This window comes from Protopterus annectens, chromosome 9.part0, assembly GCF_019279795.1.
Source record: "Protopterus annectens isolate FY-2018-M chromosome 9.part0, PAN1.0, whole genome shotgun sequence".
NCBI lineage: Eukaryota > Metazoa > Chordata > Ceratodontiformes > Protopteridae > Protopterus > Protopterus annectens.
The window spans coordinates 596,639,642-596,659,299 of NC_056743.1; the positions used below are offsets into that span (position 1 = coordinate 596,639,642).

Genomic DNA, 19,658 nt, shown 5'->3' on the forward strand with positions numbered 1-19,658 from the left:
GCCACGCTGCTTTGCAAGGGACGGCTTGCATCAGTCACCCCTGGGATTCCGGATATTGGCTAAGGCTCTTGCCACCCCCATAGTGCCTCTTTTAGGCAAGGCTCAAATTCTAAACCTACCACCCTAGAAAACAAAAATGGGAAGAAACTGAGGGTAATGCTGCTCAATGCCAGAAGTCTAAATCTCAAAATGCACGCACTCGAGGCCCTTCTCAGTATGGAGAACATCGATGTCTGTGCTGTAACTGAAACCTGGTTCAAGGCTCCTGAGAGCACCCTGGCACTATTAGGTTTTACCTCATATCATGCGTTCCGGCCCCAAAACCCGGACCACACCACAAAAGGAGGGGGGTGTATTCATATTCATAAAGGATACCCCCACCTCCAGGTTGGTGGCAACGCACGAAGCTTCGGAAACCATCCAGGTGCAACTAACCATAGGCAAAACTGCTCTACAAATTGTAGCATGCTACAGGCCACCCTCTCAAACTCAGGAACCCCACACAGCCTTCCTGAAGACACTGGAGGGTATAAATGTATCTCCAAACACCATCATATTGGGTGACTTCAACTACCCGGATATTGACTGGGAACATTACTCGAGCCTTAACTTTCTAGCCCAACGGTTCCTGGAGTTCATAAATTCAAATGCCATGGAACAGCTAGTCACTGTTCCCACGAGAGGAGAAAATATACTAGATCTCATCACAAACATGGGGACAAAATGCTCCACACCGGAAGTATATCCCTCATTGGTGAGATCTGATCATAAACTAATCTCACTGGAAATCCACTTCCTGCCCCCACCCCAAACAAAAAAGACCACAGTGAGGAACTTCTCTAAAGCAAACTTCACACTACTCAAGACTGGTGTGGTATCCTTCAAGGCCCCTGAGCCAGTGGAAACCACAACCCAAGCTGCGGAAGCCCTTACAAATGCCTTCTATGAACACCTCCAGGACTGCATGGATCAGGCCATCCCAAATAAAACCAAGACTCTTTCCACAAAGGGCAAACGTCCAGTCTGGTGGACCCCAGCTATTAAACTTTACAATAAGAGGAGAAAGCTATTACATGATGGAACAAAATCCATAAAAGGGAAGTCACCCCTGATCATTATTAGTAAAAAAAAAAAAAAAAATATGAGCACTTATTAAATCAACTAAGGCGAATTTTGAGAGAAAAATTGCCATGGATTCAAAGGACAATCATAAGGCCTTTTTCAGCTATGTTAGGAACCTGGGTGGAAACTCCCAGATATGCTCAGAATTAGTCCAAAATTATACAAAAATCACTGAACCCACAGACATTGCCAACATACTGGCAGACAGGCTGTGCAAACCTCACCCCCCTCTCCCCCCTAAAGGAGAGATAACTATCCCAGCGGAGTGTAGCCTCCCAGACATCTCAAATGCGCAGGTGAAAGCTGCTCTCTCTAAAGCTAAAAACACAGCATCAATGGGACTGGATGGTGTCCCCGGCTGTGTGCTACACGAGCTAAATGAGGAATTAAACCCGCACATAAGGCAGCTGTTTAATCTCAGCCTTACCACAGGATACGTGCCCAAGGAGTGGCGTACGGCAACTGTGGTCCCACTCCACAAAGGCAGTGCCTCTACGGACCCTGGTAATTACCGCCCCATAAGCTTAACAAGTCTAGTCTGCAAAGCTATGGAGAGGATCATAATGGAGCTCATAAACAAAGATATAGGGGACTTGCAGACATTGGACCCGACCCAGTTTGGCTTCGTCAAGGGCAGGTCATTCCTTTTGAACTTGGTCGACTTCTTCGAAACGGTCACCAAGGCCATTGATGAGGGAAAGGCAGTCCATACAGCCTACCTTGACCTTGCAAAGGTTTTCGACACAATACCCCACTCGGGTATTGTAGAACTTGCCAGCTTTAAATGTAAACCCATATGTCACAAGATGGGTTGCAAACTGGCTTAAGGACAGAACCCACAGGGTTAGAGTTGCTGGCGCTATGTCAGACTCCAAGCCAGTAACAAGTGGTGTCCCACAGGGCTCTGTCCTTGGCCCCCTATTGTTTGGCATCTACTTCTCAGAAGTACAAGCCAACATGGGAGGACTTTGGCTGACAAAGTTTGCAGACGACTGTAAACTGGGCGCCATAGTGGAAAGTGCATCGGACACTGATATCCTTCAGAAGGGACTCATGGAAACAGATAGCTGGTGCCAAAGCCATGGCCTGAAGTTAAACGCCAAAACATGTATAGTCATACACTTCGGGAAAAACAAGGTAACCCCAAGCTACCATATAGGTGGCAATCCACTAAGCACCGAAGAGGTTATCAGGGACCTGGGGACCCAGGTTGACAGTGGCCTTTCTTTTGACACTCACGTTGCTAAAGTGGTTAGAAAGACCTTCTACATTGCCCACCTGATAATGAAGGGATTCATATCCAGATCTAGTGAGGTCATTGTTCCCCTGTACTCTTCACTTATCAGGCCAATGATCGAGTACAATGCCCCATTCGGGATGTATCTCACAAACATCTGCAGCAATTGGAGAGACCCCAAAAGTTCCTCACCAAAAGGATAAAGGGACTCCAAAATCTGTCATATGCTGCCAGATTGAAGAAACTCCAGCTCTATTCAGTCGCATACCATCTGCTCAGAGGTGACATGTGCCTGACATAAAAGACCATGTCCAACCCGGAATTAATGGACATGCTCCACCTCAAAAAATCAAATCCACAAAAACCACTAGAGCAAGCGACTTAAACATTAGCACGGATATAAATAGGACGTGCTGGAGGGATAGATTTATTACTCAAGACTCCCTATGCTGTGGAATAAAATCCCAGTCCATGTGAGGCAGAGCACCTCGCTGGCTCTGTTCAAGAGAAATCTTGACCTGTGGATGGGAGATCGTAGATTTACCCCGGGAATCATCTCTGTCACTGCTGGACAGAGGCACAACAAACTAATGGGTACAGTATTTTTTCATATAAGGGGTGGCGTAAGCCACAAAACTTTGGGCTAGGCTTATAAATGCCTTGGGGCAGATAGCCTAGTATAAACCTATGAACATATGATAGTGTTAGTCCTTGACAAAAGAAATGGTGTAGGTACACTAAGATGCTATTCAAAATATCTTTGAGAGCCATGGCGTTCAAAAAAAATACTTTGTATTCACCCTTATGTTTGCAAAATGTGCTGAAACTCTGTGCCATTGAATCAGTTTTCTGCACTTCTATTTTATGAAATTGAGGACATTCGATGGACACATGCAGATGTAACTTCTACACTCTTTTGTTCACAAACCAGGACATTAATCACTGCTAATAGGTCTGAGACCAGCCTCCCCCAGTAAACATCTTTTATGTCTAAGCCACAATTCCACTGAAGTTGGACTGTGAGGAAGACCTATTTGATTTCAAAATGGAAATTTTCCAGAATGGTGTAGGGAACAATAGAGGTAACCTTGCTTTTGTAGTTGTCCTAGCATGAAACTTGTGGTTTACCTAGCACATACCAGTTTGAAATTTTGTACAAACTCCTTTCCCTCTACCGGACTGACAGTTTGAAAGTTACAGACAGGAATGCTAAATGTATTGTGTATAATGTACACAAACTAAAATTTTGAGTCGCACTGCATAGATTTTTGCCCAAAACTGTGCAAGTGCTCTTTCAGAACAGCCTCATTCTGATTCATAGGATCAGAGGAGATTACTGTTACCTGTCCAGATTGCATTTGAAGAGTCCTAATGAGGTGTTCTGCTTGATATGGAGTGGGAGTCTGTACCAAAGGTGTGGTAACTTCTGGGAGAGAAATCTGTCTCTCCAGCCGGTTCTATTAATGTGCCATACCAGGTTAAGCCCATTAGAGTGAGTAACCTGTATACAGTTTGACTTGCATATATGCAGCATTTCCAGTAAAGCAGGGTCAAAGATAGCCTTGTATGCAAGGCAGAGATCACCTCTGAGTAGTATTTATGAAACAGAATAAGGTGACAGTGATTTCAGACTATCCTTGTAGGATAGATGCTGAAGATCTTGAGTTTTCCTTGTGAGGAATCTTTATGTTCTCTCCAGTTGCTGCAGGTGCGTGGCAAGGTACATACCAAAAAGGGCCTTTGTATTAAATTATTGGCCTGATGAGGCAAGTACAGAGGGGTTGTATTTTTTTTTTTTTTTAATAGGCCGTGACTTTGGCATCAGTTGTTTGTGTAAGACTATCTTGTAGGATGCTGACATAGTTTAAAGATTCTGTGGCCGCTCCCAGTTTGCATTAATCAGCCAACTGTCAGCCACAGACCTTTAGTTTGCAATTTGGAGAAAGATGTTGGGACTGATCCTTGTGGAACAATACAGGTTACATGTCTCCTGTTAGAGCTAGATTCCCCTATTTTTATTATATGGTTTCTATCAGTGAGCCAGTTAGCAACCAATCTGATGCACGGTTTGATACCTAGCTGGGTGAGTTTGTCAATTTATGCCTTAGTGGGGGATAGTGTCAAAGGGCTTGGCTGAGATTAGGTAGGCTGTATGCACAGATATCCCCATATTAGGTGCTTTGGTGACTGAAGTCCTCCAGGTTTAACAGGCCTGATCTCCCTTTGACAAATCCAAGTGGAGTAGTGTCAAGTGTTTTTGTTTTTTTTTTTTTTGTTTTTTTTAGGTTACCAGTACCTTTGATTAGCCCTATGATTCTCTCCATGGTCTTGCAGGTGAGGCTAATGGAGTCTGTAGTTCCTTGGGTCAGTTTAAGCACCACCTTTGTGCAAGGTGATACCGATGGCTTTTTTCTGTTTATTGGGGCAAATCCAATGCTTTTTACTCTGACAGGAGTACTGAATGGTGTTGTTAATTGTTTGAGGCAATGTAGGATGCAGCCTAGGATGTTATCCAGTCCTATGGATGCTGTATTTTTGACCTTGAAGAGGGCATTCACAACCTGATCTTTAGAGATACAGGGTAGAGGACAGATGGTAGGGATTGCTTTATTGCACCTACTTTAAAGTCGCATTGGATGTAATTCACACTAGTTGTAAAATCACAACAGTGAGAGTGGAATGTACACTGCCACATAGTATTGTGCTTTCAGTGGCTTCCTGGTTATGAGGCAAAACACCAAGGGTATGAATTTTGAGTAGCCGGGAAAATTTAAGAAGGAATGTATATTATACATTTGACTATATACTGCACCCTTTAAATATGTGTCATCCAGCATCCAAATTGTAGCCCTATTAAGGTCATAAAGGTTATCCTTTAACAGTACTACATCATGGTTGTCAGTCAGTCAAACCTTTCTCTTCATAAAATAACTGTCCTTTTAGATGCATTGCCTTCTTGCTGGGAAATTTGACATCACATTCTGCTGATGTACTTGAAAGAACATAGTCTACAATGAGTTTATTATCCTGGAACATTGATGCTTCCTGCTTTAGCTCATAACGGGCATCCTGTATTTGGATATCAGTAGGATGACTGACATGATGGTGTGATGTACTGTCATTTCTTCCCTGTTAGCAACGCAGATTATCTCATGTTTATTGCACTGTTTTGGTAGTTTAAGCTTGTATGCTCTGTATTTCTTGGTTTCTTATTTTTTTTTTTTATTCTGTATGTACTTATCTAGTCCAAATACAAAAAAAAGTCCAGGTGTAAGTCAGTTGAGTATCAGCTTTTATATTCTGTATGCAAGTATACCATTTTACATACAATGTAGAAACAATTATATTTAATGCTGTTATGTTATTTTGGGACCCAAGTGTATGCTATAGGTTTTTGCACATTTAGAAATTATTAGCTTATGCCATTGTGTTCTGTAGTTTTGTTGTCTAACAGCAAAGTATGCCTTGTACAGGCTCCTTTTAGTTACAGTGAGCAGTGATATTATGGTGAAATTTATTTTCGATGCAGCTGTTTTCCAGGTATGTTGGGTTTGATGTGGCAACTCTATTTTAATATAAATCCATTTAATGTATAGTGCAAGGGCTGTCATTAGGTGGTTCAAGTCCACGCTGTTGGAATGCATTTCATTTGATTTATACTGAAATTAAATGCTGTTTGAGGGAAGATAGTGCAAGTCTGGCATTTATCCAATATCACTTAATATTGGCACTTGGTAATCTTTTTTTGCTGGTAGCTTGTGATCTTGGAGTTGCTGTATTTTAGTTGGTGTGGGTGTGCAGGGCATTCACGCTGCAGAAAAGCCCACTGACTTTAATTTTTCTAAGTGTTTCTTTGATTAGTCTTTTTTTGACCCCCACCCCAGTAATGTAGAAGTCTGTCGATTTTTACCTTGAGCCATAATAAAGTGTGTGTGTTGAGATTTATATTAAAATCTCTGTATATAGAGTGCCTTGGCCGACATCTTTGTTCAACTGCATTTGGCCAACTGAGGAGACAGATTGTTGACAAATGTGCAAGACTGCTCCGTTATTGGGGTAGAGCATATTTATACAAAAGTAATTGGGGGTGCTGGGGGGCTTGTTCCCTTATATAAAATGTTTAAAGATTGCAAGTGCCAAGGTTTTCTCTTGGAGTGCATTTTGGCATGTTGACGTTTACTTTGTCTGCCTTTTGTGATGGTTTATAAGGTTTAACATATGGGGTTACTCAATAAATATGTATGCATGTGTGTACCTTCTGAACCTTTTTTTTTTTTTTTTTTTGATTGTTATGCTTGTCTGTTTTTGTATTACTGTGAAAGAGATGCACGAACAGGAGGGGCAATCTTTACAGAAGAATGAGCAAATTGTATAGTAAATGAAATCTTTTAGAACAATGTGTAGAACATTGCTCAGGACAATAAATGAGGTTTAATGAAAGGCAGGAAATGAGCATTTTTTGATTTTGTGAGTTAATGATAGCTAAAAGTAAATGAAAAATGTTAATATTTTTATTTTCTACTAATGTGCTAGTATGTTAAGTGATGATTTTAATAAATGTTTTAAAAAATATATCCCCTGATTTTTCTCTCCCTAGTTTTATTTAGCGCTATAACTCTAACTCGGCCAGCATTCATAACTAGTGAACACTTGAATAAAGGTAAAGTAGCTGTAACATGTCTTTTCAATTTGGATACACTGAATTCCTGTTTCGTAAGAATCTCTCCTTTTAACTACCTTGGGTGCAGTCAGGGTTAATACCTTAAAGGGGGGGGGGGGGCACTTGGACCGTAGGGTTTTCTCTAATCTGTTCAGGTCACAGTTCTAATGAAAATCTGGAATATTCCAAGTTTTTAAACCCATTTTCCCTGATCTAATGGATCAGTGAAGCAAATCTTGCCGCCTTCAGAATATGTGGTAGCAAGGGAACATTTAGTCAGACATGTAACTGTTGTATTTCAGTTACTGGAATGAGGCATTAGTGTTTGAAAATATTATCAGTGTGCATGTGACTCTGGTGAATGCCATCTAAGTAACTCCTTTTGCAAAACTGCTGTGGACTTCATTCAGACATGACAGATGAGATAAAGGACTACATAGGACTTTGTAGACTTAAAGACTTGACATCCTTGGCCAGTGGTTTAAATATAGGAGCAAGTTATGAATCTTAAAGGACAAGAACTTTAACTGGTTATCTGGATTTATAACTTGATACATAACTCGACCCCCCCCCACCCCTTAGAAGTAAATCTAACTGAACCAGTGTCTCATGGTAAAATGCTGTATTACCACCAATACCTAGTTACTGAGGGAAAATTGGCCTATGAAGAGTCTGCAGATTGCGCTACGAAGTTTGCAAAAATAACCTTAAATATATGGACTATTTGCTAGCTACAGGAAAATGGGTCAACTATTACAGGCTTGTTAGGGAAAGTTTTAGATGATAGAGCCCACTTTGGTGTGGAGACTTAATACTCATCTGTGGTTTGGGGCAGTCTGTTAGCTGTTCTTTCCAGTACTGTGATGCAAATGTTACTTGCTAGAGTTATAGCTTTGCTGGTTTGATAATTTATTGGCAACATTATCCATATTGAGCACTACTTTGTAAAGTGTGTCCTTACTCTTCCTTTTTAACTCTGCTGTTAACAAAAAAAAAAGTGATTTTATACCATGCCACGTGTTGAGTGAATGGTTTGGCTTCATTATTACAGATTATTATGATGGAAGATTGTGAGATGCATCTGGGCCACTATTTGTAAGAATTGGCACTTTTATCAGTAGCGATTCTTTCCTTTTAGGAAAATTAGGTCCTCGGCCCAATGTCTATAGAAGGGGCAAAAACTTGAAGGAATTGTTACAAAGTAACAGAGGTAAATTTATTCCTTAGGCAGAAAGGGTCATTTACATGTGGTGCTTGCAATTGCTGTCGAACTATCAAAACAGGAGAAACGTTTAACGTTGGGAATAGGAGGTATTCCATTCAACATAGAATCAATTGCGACACTAGATCTGTCGTTTATGTGGCTTTCTGCCACTGTTGTATGGCATTCTACATAGGTAAAACGGATCGTACGTTCCGTGAACGGATTTATCAACATGTTTACGCTATTAGGAATGGGAAAATGGAGAATGCTCTGGCCAAACGTATTGCTTATAATCCTGGCCACAATTTCCAGTTTGTGGGGATTGACCATCTCCCTCCCAATGTGAGAGGTAGTCCTTTATCTCTTTTGTTAGAAATACGTGAGCTCAAGTGGCAGATAAAACTGGATGCTTTTAATGTCCCAGGTCTTAACGAGAATTGTAATATTTCTGCAGTTTTAAAACTTAAAAGCTATATGAGATAAGAAGTTATTTACTTATAATTTTTATAATTGTCATAAGTTTTTATCGATATACCCGCTGTCTGATTCAGGCTTCCATTTTTTTAGATATAACTTTGTCCATGGTCTTACATTTTGGGCAAATGTAATACTTGGAATGATGATGGTGTTTAATACTTACTTTTATTCATCTAAAGAATTAGATTAATGATTTTTGTATATATTATACTATAGTTAAAATTGACTAGTATTTTCAATAATTATTTAGATTATTTTTAACATGTTATATTTGTAGTGTGAATCTGGTTGATTCAATTTTAACAAAAGCGCCGTGTAGGAAGTGATGTCATTTGGCACACCTCTTTGTTTATTTAAACTTTTGGCGCAAATTCTGTACATTCTTCTGAGGAAGTTACTGTATTTCAGTAGCGAAAACACTTTGGTTATTTTTAATAAAACTGCGTTCAAGTCATTTATTTTGTGGATACTTCTGGCTCAAAGGCTCCTGTACCTTTTTTGGATTTTTCGTCAGTTTCGTCCTTTGTTCACTAGCTTGAGATTATTATGATGGAAGATTGTGAGATGTTTCCAAGGGATTCAGCGTAGCAGTTGGAAGTACGCATTTCAGTTATGCAGACTAACAGCATGGTACTGGATTTTGTGTAAAAGGGTGTGGAGTAAGCGGAGGTTATACGTTTGTCATTGTAGCATGTTGAAGTGTTCCGAAGATTAAGGATGTAGTTAAATTTCTGTTATGCTGCTGGTGTTGGTGTGTAGTATGTAGTTGATGACTGCACCTCTTCTAAGTTACAGAAGTTTACTGGATAAGTAGCATCCCATTAGTGCAGCTAAAAGAACAGGGAAGAGAAAATGGTGTCCATGATCATGAGTTTAGTGCAGACACTGCTTCTGTTTACTGCTGTTTATGCTGAAGCAACACACACTGGTATCTTAAAGTACTTCTGATATTAAAAAGATTAATTTGAAGTGTAAAATGTGCCTTGGTCTGGTGAAGCTGTTTGTGTGTGCATTCATGTATTTCTTTATGTACTGAAGTCTTGACTTAGTTCTGTTACCCAGGTAGATAGAACTGCTAACATCACCAAGGAGAGATTTTTCTAACAAATGATTTGTCATATTGTGGGACAAATGTACTGGGGGCATATGAAGTAATTGCAGCTAAAAAATAACTAAACTTAAGCAGTTTACATGAATGAAATGGTATGTTACAAACACAGACGTACGGCAATAAGACATAATTTTGATGCATCTTACTACAGTCTACAATGTAAGTTTACGTATTGGCCAAGTAGAACCTGGCAGACTGATATCTTTGTTTCCATTATTGGGGGTGCAACAGTATGCTTGGAGGTGTGCGGGAGCAGTTTGTGTACTACAAAAAAATTTTCTTTTTTCTTTTTTTTCCTGCATCTATTGTTGGTCATGATACTTTTAGCCATTCCACATTGACCCAAGAGGAAATCCTAGCTCTCAGACAGAGACCTGCAGTCCTGACTGTGACATCAGTGGTCTAGGTTCAGATAGTCAATCTAGTCGTGATGGATATTGGCCGGAGAGGGTGTGTGTGTATATGTATAATATTTATACTATCAAAAGATTGAAATTCATTGGGTCAAAATCATTTACATCAATAGGTCAAAATAACGATGCCAAAATGTCCATTTAAATGGTCGACAAACACCTCAAACTAACAGTGAGTTTTGCAGGGTGGCTCTGCCCCCCCCTGCACCCCCACACCCCCTGCTGCTTGTTTATTTTCAACTCCAGGATCGCACAACAGTGCTGACGAGGATAAGTCCTTGCTTGTTGGAACATAAGGTAGACAGCACTGTCTGTCAAGCAGATGAACTACTTAATATTTAGTCAACCAAATGTATTGATGACCAGGAGACTAAATCTTGCCTCACCTTACATTTTAATGTAAGATGTGGTTACTGATGTGTGGTATCCCCCCCCCCCCCAAAAAAAAAGACCCCTTCCTCAGGTTGTTTGCACTAGTGGATCAGTTATAGCCAGTAAGGCTACATGTTTAAGTTGTTTGGGTGGGGGGGTCAGAAAAAAATTACCAATTCAGGTATGTATGGGGTTAATGTTGGTTCTTGAGTGGAAATAAGCCTACAGGTTAAAGATAGGATCTAGAGCTTGTTTAGAAAGTTGGGAAGCTGATGTATTAGTTATATTGAGCATTTGTCTTCCATCAAAATATACAATTCGGTAATGTATTAAAACCAAAGTAAAAAAAAAAAAAAAAATCTCAACTGCAGTAGCTCTTAGTAGAATTAGGAAATGTTGATGCAACTTACTAGTGGAATGCACAGCTATGAATCTGGGGAGGTTTGTTATAGCTGGTATGAAGGGGGGTGTGACTTGAAATTTCTACTCCTTTAAAACAAAATATTGAGCTAAGAGTTTTGAGACATAGTGTATGGGAAGACTTGAGGAGGAGAGTGATATTATACAATATGTAAGTAGATGACTTGATGACAATTTCACTCTTACAATTTTTATCGAAGTAACATTGCAGGCAGGACAGATTGATTTCTTATGTGGATAATGAAGTCATACTTGCAGGTTGTAAACCAAGTAATACTTCTGATTTATCTCTGGGTGTTGCACACGAGGAATGGTGGTGTTGAAGGTTATCACCCATATTAAAGTGAGTACTAGCAATGGTGGCTATAATAGAAAGGAGAACCAGAAGTGTTTGGCTGAAGCATTTAAGAATGTTTTTTGATGTGGATAGTGTTATCAGGATGGCTAGTCTCCAGTTTTTGTTTATGTAAATCTCTCCAGGAAATGCAGTGATGAGCACTGCTTAGAGCAGCAGGCAGGCAGGAGCTCTGAGTTTTTAGAGGCTTTGAAGAGTAGACTAAGAATTATGTAGAGAAATAAAGAATAATTGAAGTTCATTCTACATTTGCTCTATGGAGAAGTAGGAATAGTGTCTTACAGAGCAGTCTTGCAGTAGTGGGCTTTAAAATCTGATGAGGATTGGACAAAAAAAAAATGCACAAATTCTTCCTCTGAGCTGACATAATTCAAAAGTACTGAGGCTAGTTGTGTACATGGGTCAATCACTTTTGATGGCTTGAACACACCATGACTTAAAAAGTCATTCTCTTTCAAAGTATTTAACTCCATAATCTTGATTCATTGTTGTACATAGTGACATTTGTGTAATAAGTGAAAACTTGATAGGCATTGTCTGACCTGCAGTGTTGAAAAAGCTTACTTTGTGAGTTAGGTGTTGCCTATACTATCTGTGTGTATGACAAGCTGCATGCTCTTGTAAAAGGAACAGATCATGTGACTAAAGAGGATAAATATGCATGCATGTTTAGCTTACCCTTTACTTTCTTTTGACTGTAGATCCTCAGAGTGAGACAAGGGCAGTTCAGGAGCTGTCGGGAGCACATACTGATTGGTTGACGCTAAATGTTGGTGGTCGATATTTCACAACAACACGGTGAAGAATCTTACTGTTTTTTTTGGAGTAATTTATGTGGTTGCTTACTATACTTCAATTAAGTGTGAGAATACTGTTCTGTTTATTTTAAATGCATTTGTTTAGTCTGTTCTGGTTGTATTTTACAGTTTGTGTATAGAAAACATTCCTTAACTAAAAAAAAAAATTAATTTTGAAAGTGCTCAGTTTGTAACAAAAGGTATGTTCCGACTTTTTTTTTTTTTTTAACTTCACCTGTTTGTGCAGGCTTATCTTGCTATAGCCTATAGAACTGCTGGTAACTTCTGACATGGATGCATACTGATCAACAGCTTAATTTTAAGTCTCCTTGTGAAAACAGAAGCTGGGAAAATAGGGCTAGTGAAATTGTTTCCTTGATGAAAATTTGGTACATTGCCTGGATACCAGCAAAGAAGACCTTTGGAAAACCTGAAAGAGAGTCTACCAGAAAAGGTCAAAGGTTGAGAGAGCACACTGGGAGGAATCCTACAGCTGTTAAGCAAAAAGCAGTTAAATGTTTTCTAGAACAGTGGAGGAAACAAATCACATGTACCGGAAAGGAGTTTAAATTGAAACACTGAAGGCAAATGTCAACTTAAATAACAAAAGGTTGGGGAAAATTAGAAGCTTTACCTATTCAGAATTGATAAAACTGCAAAAATCAATGGGTTAAATTTAAGAAAAGGCTGGCTAGAATTAGGCTTCAGAACAAGGGCCGTTTTAAAAACTTAAGACGGTGCATGCACAGAAGACCCGAGTGTTGCTGCTGTACCACAAAAACTGAAAGACAAAGATTATATTCATATTCTATGAAAGCACAAATTTAAAAACTGGACTGGTGTTCACAGCAGTATTTGGTAATCAAAAAGGACGTATTGAGGGTGTACTCCGAACCTGGCCATGAGAAAGGAAATACCTGTAAAAGTTGAGATGCAGTCATACCAGCTTGGAGGAGTTTAATCTGACAACATTGACAGGAAGCATGTTAAAAATTGTAGCTAGTAGACTTTGTGGAAACTTTAACTAAACTTCTGGCAAAAGAGGCAAATTCAGCAATCGGACAATATCAAAAGGCAAGTGTGAGATTCAAGGTGTTGTGTCCAGCTGTCTTCAAAAGTGCTTGCTACTGGAGGATTAAAGATGTTTTTAATGCAGAACAGGTTAAGAAGGAAATTAAGTTTATCTAACAAAGTGAGATAGTAAGCGGAAGGTAACTCTGCATCTGAAGTAGTTAACTTCATTTGATCAGCAGCCTTTGTGTATCTGATCCGTCTTTGATTCAAGCCAGCAGCTTTCCAAGCTAGAGATCTGAGCTCCTCCCCTTGCTCATAATACGCTGCTACCTCCTTCCAGGCCTCGGATCTCGTTTGCCGTGGCTTCTATAAGCATGAGTGACTAGCTCCTTGCGATTAGGTAAGATAAGGATAGGAATTTTCTCTAACATTTTACCAATTTAAAGTCTGTGTGTGTCTGTTGGGGTGTGTGTGTGTGTGTGTGTGTGTGTGTGTGTGTGTGTGTGTGTGTGTGTGTGTGTGTTGGTGTGTGTGTCTGTTGGTGTGTGTGTCTGTTGGTGTGTGTGTCTGTTGGTGTGTGTGTCTGTTGGTGTGTGTGTCTGTTGGTGTGTGTGTGTGTGTCTGTTGGTGTGTGTGTGTGTGTGTGTGTGTGTGTCTGTTGGGGTGTGTGTGTGTGTGTCTGTCTGTTGGGGTGTGTGTGTGTCTGTTGGGGTGTGTGTGTGTGTGTGTGTGTGTCTCTGTCTGTTGGGGTGTGTGTGTGTGTGTCTCTGTCTGTTGGGGTGTGTGTGTGTGTGTGTGTCTCTGTCTGTTGGGGTGTGTGTGTGTGTCTCTGTCTGTTGGGGTGTGTGTGTGTGTGTGTGTGTGTGTCTCTGTCTGTTGGGGTGTGTGTGTGTGTCTCTCTGTCTCTGTCTGTTGGGGTGTGTGTCTGTGTGTGTCTCTGTCTGTTGGGGTGTGTGTCTGTGTGTGTCTCTGTCTGTTGGGGTGTGTGTCTGTGTGTGTCTCTGTCTGTTGGGGTGTGTGTCTGTGTGTGTCTCTGTCTGTTGGGGTGTGTGTGTGTGTGTGTCTCTGTCGGGGTGTGTGTGTGTGTGTCTCTGTCGGGGTGTGTGTGTGTGTCTCTGTCGGGGTGTGTGTGTGTGTGTGTGTCTCTGTCGGGGTGTGTGTGTGTCTCTGTCTGTTGGGGGGTGTGTGTCTGTCTCTGTCTGTTGGGGTGTGTGTGTGTCTGTCTCTGTCTGTTGGCGTCTGTGTGTGTCTGTCTCTGTCTGTTGGGGTGTGTGTGTGTCTGTCTCTGTCTGTTGGGGTGTGTGTGTGTCTGTCTCTGTCTGTTGGTGTGTGTGTGTGTGTCTGTCTCTGTCTGTTGGTGTGTGTGTCTGTCTGTCTGTCTCTTGTCTGTTGGTGTGTGTGTCTGTCTGTCTGTCTCTTGTCTGTTGGTGTGTGTGTCTGTCTGTCTCTTGTCTGTTGGTGTGTGTGTCTGTCTGTCTGTCTCTTGTCTGTTGGTGTGTGTGTCTGTCTGTCTGTCTCTTGTCTGTTGGTGTGTGTGTCTGTCTGTCTGTCTCTTGTCTGTTGGTGTGTGTGTCTGTCTGTCTGTCTCTTGTCTGTTGGTGTGTGTGTGTCTGTCTGTCTCTTGTCTGTTGGTGTGTGTGTCTCTGTCTGTCTCTTGTCTGTTGGTGTGTGTGTCTCTGTCTGTCTCTTGTCTGTTGGTGTGTGTGTGTCTCTGTCTGTCTCTTGTCTGTTGGTGTGTGTGTGTCTCTGTCTGTCTCTTGTCTGTTGGTGTGTGTGTGTCTCTGTCTGTCTCTTGTCTGTTGGTGTGTGTGTGTCTCTGTCTGTCTCTTGTCTGTTGGTGTGTGTGTGTCTCTGTCTGTCTCTTGTCTGTTGGTGTGTGTGTGTGTCTCTGTCTGTCTCTTGTCTGTTGGTGTGTGTGTGTGTCTCTGTCTGTCTCTTGTCTGTTGGTGTGTGTGTGTGTCTCTGTCTCTTGTCTGTTGGTGTGTGTGTGTGTCTCTGTCTCTTGTCTGTTGGTGTGTCGGTATAGTTGATCCCTTAGTTTAGTTTATTGTAACTTTAGTGTATTCCCCTTCCCTGTGTGTTAGGGAATGTGAGTGTGTAGACATGGCAGAAGGCCCTAAGGCTTTTGTTTCCAAATGCTCAGTGGCCATAAGCTGTCCCCAGCCGATGGCCACACTCAGTGCGTTCTTTGCCTGGGGTTTGCACATGTGTCAAAAGGCTGCCACATATGTGCTACCTTTAACCCCCGGGCTCTGAGAGACCGGAGGAACAAGTTAATCTTAGCGGGCCTGTTACCCGCGGATTCTACTTCTTCCTCCTCTCCCTCAGTGGCGCCAGTCACGGCTGTAAAGCCAACGGTTCCTGCTCCCCTGGCTGGGAATAAACCTCCCACTGTGTCCCAGGGAGAGAGGGACCCTAGAAAGAAAAGAGAGAGACAAAGACTGGGAGAGGCATAGGAGCCACAAGCGGCAGGCCGACTCGGCCCCCTTGGGCCCCACCAGCTAAGCAGCTTTAGTCTCCCTTGAAGGTTCCCAGGTCTTCCCCTCTCGGCTCCGTTCCCCATGTTTCTTGCCGGAGGAGCCCCAGCCACCTTTGAGGTCTTCGAGGTGGCCTTCCCGGCCAGCCTCTGTGGCCTTTTTCTAGGTCTGCGAGAAGCCTTTCTGACATGGACTGGATGATGCGTCGCTTCCTTAGGCCGAGATGCAGATGGGAGTGTCTTGCCTCCCCCCCCCCCCGGGGGGGGGGGGAGCTTGGCCCCCTTCTTTGCCCCTATTGCTCCTTCACTGATCCATTATCAGGTTTCAGAGCGGTCGGATCAGAGTAGCCTCAGAACCGGGGAGTCTGCACCTATAGTAATCGCTACTTCTCCTGTCTTAGCTTTGGGTTTATAGTGTCCTTTTTTGGATCTGAGCTCTTGGGGCCGTGAGCCGAGCCTCTGATCCAGAGGGTGAATGTGTCTTCAGCTCAGATGCAGTTGGATCACTCATCCCTTTCGGGTCCGATAGCTTCGGTGCCGATCCACACGTGTGATCTGAGGGGGCTGCTCTTGGATCCCAGGGAGAGTGGTTCACTTTGGCTTTCGACGTGGTTGAGAGGTTCCTCTCGCGGGTTTTGAGGTCCCCGGCTTGTGCTACGGATCCACCCACCATTCCCTCGCAGATGGGCCTGTCTTCATCATCCGGCCCCAGGAACAACTGCGTCTACGCCCCAGCTAGTTCCTGTAGAGGAGCCTGACCCCGTTGGTGAGCCCTCTTCCGACAGTCCTGCCAAGGAGGTCCCTCACAAATGAATGTGTAAGAGGAGGCACTTGGACTCCCCCAGAGTCCCTCATGGAAGACACTGACCTGGAGGAAGGGGAATGTTCCCCCAGGTCACCCCCCCCCCGAGGATGTCTCTTTTAGAGACATTATGGAGATGCACATTAGAGGGGGGTGATCAGTCTAGAAACCTTCCTTGGATGAGTCAGTGTTTCTGGAGGTGTTTGAAGCAGGTCCCCGTCTACCTCTTGGGTGTCCCCTCTGGCTGACCTAATTACTATCAGGGCATGGAAGGAGTTGGACACACTAGAGCCAATCCCCAGGAGACCAGGTAAGATCCTTAGTCCCCCGACAGACAAGGCAACGTGGAGTTAAGGTTTCCCTGTAGATGCCATGGTAGTTGCTGCCACCAAGAGGGAACTGGCACAGGATAGTTCCGCGGTCCATCCCCCCAACAAGGAGTCTCGGATGATGGATATAATCGGAAAGCGGATGTTTGCTTCAGCCACCTTTTCCATAAGGGCACCTAATTACTTGGCACACGTGAGTAGGCTTCAGCGGGATGTAGTAAGAGTATGCTGGGTCTCCCCCGGAGTCCGTGTCTGCCGAGGACAAACTAACTTTCTCTGCTCGCATGGCCACTCTAAAATCGATATCCAACACATCTATGCGGCTTCTCTCCCATGCCCCAGAGGGGGCAGCTAGAACCAGCAGAGCAGGCATCGCCTTACAGCGTGACTCCTGGCTCTGACTTTGCGGAACCCTTCAAGGCGTCCTTCGCAAATGCTCCCTTTGACTATTCTAAGCTGTTGGGCAAGACTGTCCGCGATATGCTGCTCCAGAGCAAGAAAGAAGGTGAGAAGCTGTCTGCCATCTGAATCCGCTTCTCGGCTCCTCAAAGGTCCTTTTCCAGGAACCTTTTCCAAGAACCAGAGAGGACAAAAGATGTGGTTCCGGAAATCTCAGCAGTTCTGTTAAACTCCAGACCTTTCGTCCTTCAGAGGCAGGGGAGGACAAGGGGGACACCGGCCCGGAGGCAGAGGAGGCCTGAAGAATTTCGGGTCGAGGGAACCTTTTTACCGACCCATGCAGCAACCTTGAGGGGTTGCTTGACTGCTCCTCTCTGGAGGCAGTCGGGGGTGGGGGGGCGGTGGTGTTTCTTGGAACACCTAGCACATTGGGAGTCCATCACGACAGATCGCAGAGTGCTCCAAATATCCAGAGGTTACTCTATTACCCTTCATAAATTTTCCCCCTCAGTTGAGGCGCCTCCCCGATGTTCCACCCAGTCAGGGGGAGGAGGCGGCACCCCCCCCCCCACACACACACACAGGCAAATATGGGTCAGGCAGTGACTCCAGGTTCTTTTTGGTGCCAGAAAAGACTGGAGATTTGAGACCAATTCTCGACCTGCCTACATTGAACCTGTTCATTGCCAAAGAGAAATTCCGGATGGTCACTCTTCAATCTATTCTCCCCCTTCTGCAGGAGGACTGGATGTGCTCCATAGACCTCAAGGATGCATACTACTACATTCTCATGGACAGGCGATCAGGAGGTTTCTCTGCTTTCAGTTGGGGGCCAGTCATTATCAGTTTAGGGTCCTCCCTTTCGGCCTCACCACAGCCCCCAGGATGTTCACAAAGGTCATGGCAGTTGTAGCGGCCCACCTGAGGCTTCAGGGAATATAGGTCTTTCCTTACCTGGATGACTGGCTCCTCGCTGCCCCCACCAGGCATCTACTATGCTCGGCCAGGGATTGCTTCCTGCTGTTGGCCCACCAGTTGGGGATCACTAAGTTAAAAAAATCGTCCCTTCAACCTGTTCAGGTCCTGGACTTCATAGGGACCAGAATAGACGCACTTCAGTCCAAGGCCTTCTTGACATCAGACTCCGCAACTCCACGTCTTAGCACTTCTGCAATCTGTGGCCCCACCAGTGGAATTAGTCCTGAGACCATAGGGTCCATGGCAGCGGCTATCAGCTTTTCACCCCTAGCCTTCTTGAACATGAGGGTTCTTCAATGGACCTTACAGGCCCAGGTCCATCCTTCGACATCCGTTGGACTCCCCGATTCCCCTCAGCAAAGTCTGCAGGGACTCCCTACTTTGGTGGCTCCGTTCCTGAGAACTTCTGGAAGGGTGGCAGTTTTTGATGCCTCAACCCCAAGCCACGGTGATCACAGACTCTTCTTGCTTGGGGTGGGGTGGGTGGGGCATTGCATGGCCAGAACTGTCCAAGGCACGTCGACTCGGACCATTCTGCATATCAATGTTCTGGAGATGAGGGCAGTGCGTCTAGTGTTGCAAGCTCTCCATGCTCTTCTTCATCCAGGGACTATTGCAATTCAGACATGTCAGTGGTCTGGTACATAAACGGGGGGGGGACCAGGTCTTGCCCTTTTGGCCGAGAGGCCATGAGAGTTTGGGAGTGGGCGATATCCAACAACCATTTTCTGCTAGCAACGCACGTTATGGGTCGGGCCAACATTTTAGTGGACAAGCTGAGTAACTATCCTCTTGCCTTATGAGTGGTCTCTGAACGCCTTGGTAGCAAAACAGATCTTCCTCAAATGGGGTCAACCTTGCTGCGATCTCTTCGCATTGCCTTCAAACGCAAAGTGCAGCAAGTTTTTCGCTCTAATTTCCCCGCCGTGGGAGAGCCGCAGAAACGCTCTAGTTCATGCTTGTCCATCCAGTCTTTATGCTTATCCTCCTCTCCCGTTAATGACAAAATTCTTACAGAAAGCTCGTTTGTTGGGGAGCAAGGTTATCCTCCTAGTCCCATTCTGGCCTCGTCAAGCTCTCTGCTTGGGTGATCCAGTTCTGTTAGTGGCTAGGATTCTCTCGGTATCTCGTCCGCAGTTAAATCCATCCTGGTGGCGGCACATAAGCCTTTTACCTGGAAGGTCTAACACAGTAAATGGAAATGTTTTTCCATCTGGGCCTGCTGTATGAATTTGGACCTTTTTTTCATTCCAGCAGTACTTTAATTTCTATCTCACATTTTTCATCAAGGGGCCAGTTCTACTGTGAAGGTTTAAATGGCCATTTCCCACTTCCACATCGGTTACAATCTTGGTCCTTCAGCTTCCACTAAGATCTGTAAGACCTTCTGAAAGGGCACCTTTCTATTAAGACCTGTCAAGAATGCGGTTCCTCCATGGGACCTAACCTGAGTTCTTCAGGCTCTAACTGGTCCACCCTTTGAGCCTGCAGT

General features: G+C 43.6%; 1 protein-coding gene across 3 annotated transcripts in view; it reads left to right on the forward strand.

The window, feature by feature from the left end:
- Positions 1-19,658, forward strand: part of KCTD9 (potassium channel tetramerization domain containing 9) — a 458,686-nt gene that overhangs the window by 52,030 nt on the left and 386,998 nt on the right. For all 3 annotated transcript variants that reach the window (XM_044083151.1, XM_044083153.1, XM_044083152.1), the window contains one exon: positions 12,073-12,169. In XM_044083151.1, coding sequence (XP_043939086.1) covers positions 12,073-12,169 — 97 coding nt within the window. The remainder of the gene's footprint in view (positions 1-12,072; positions 12,170-19,658) is intronic.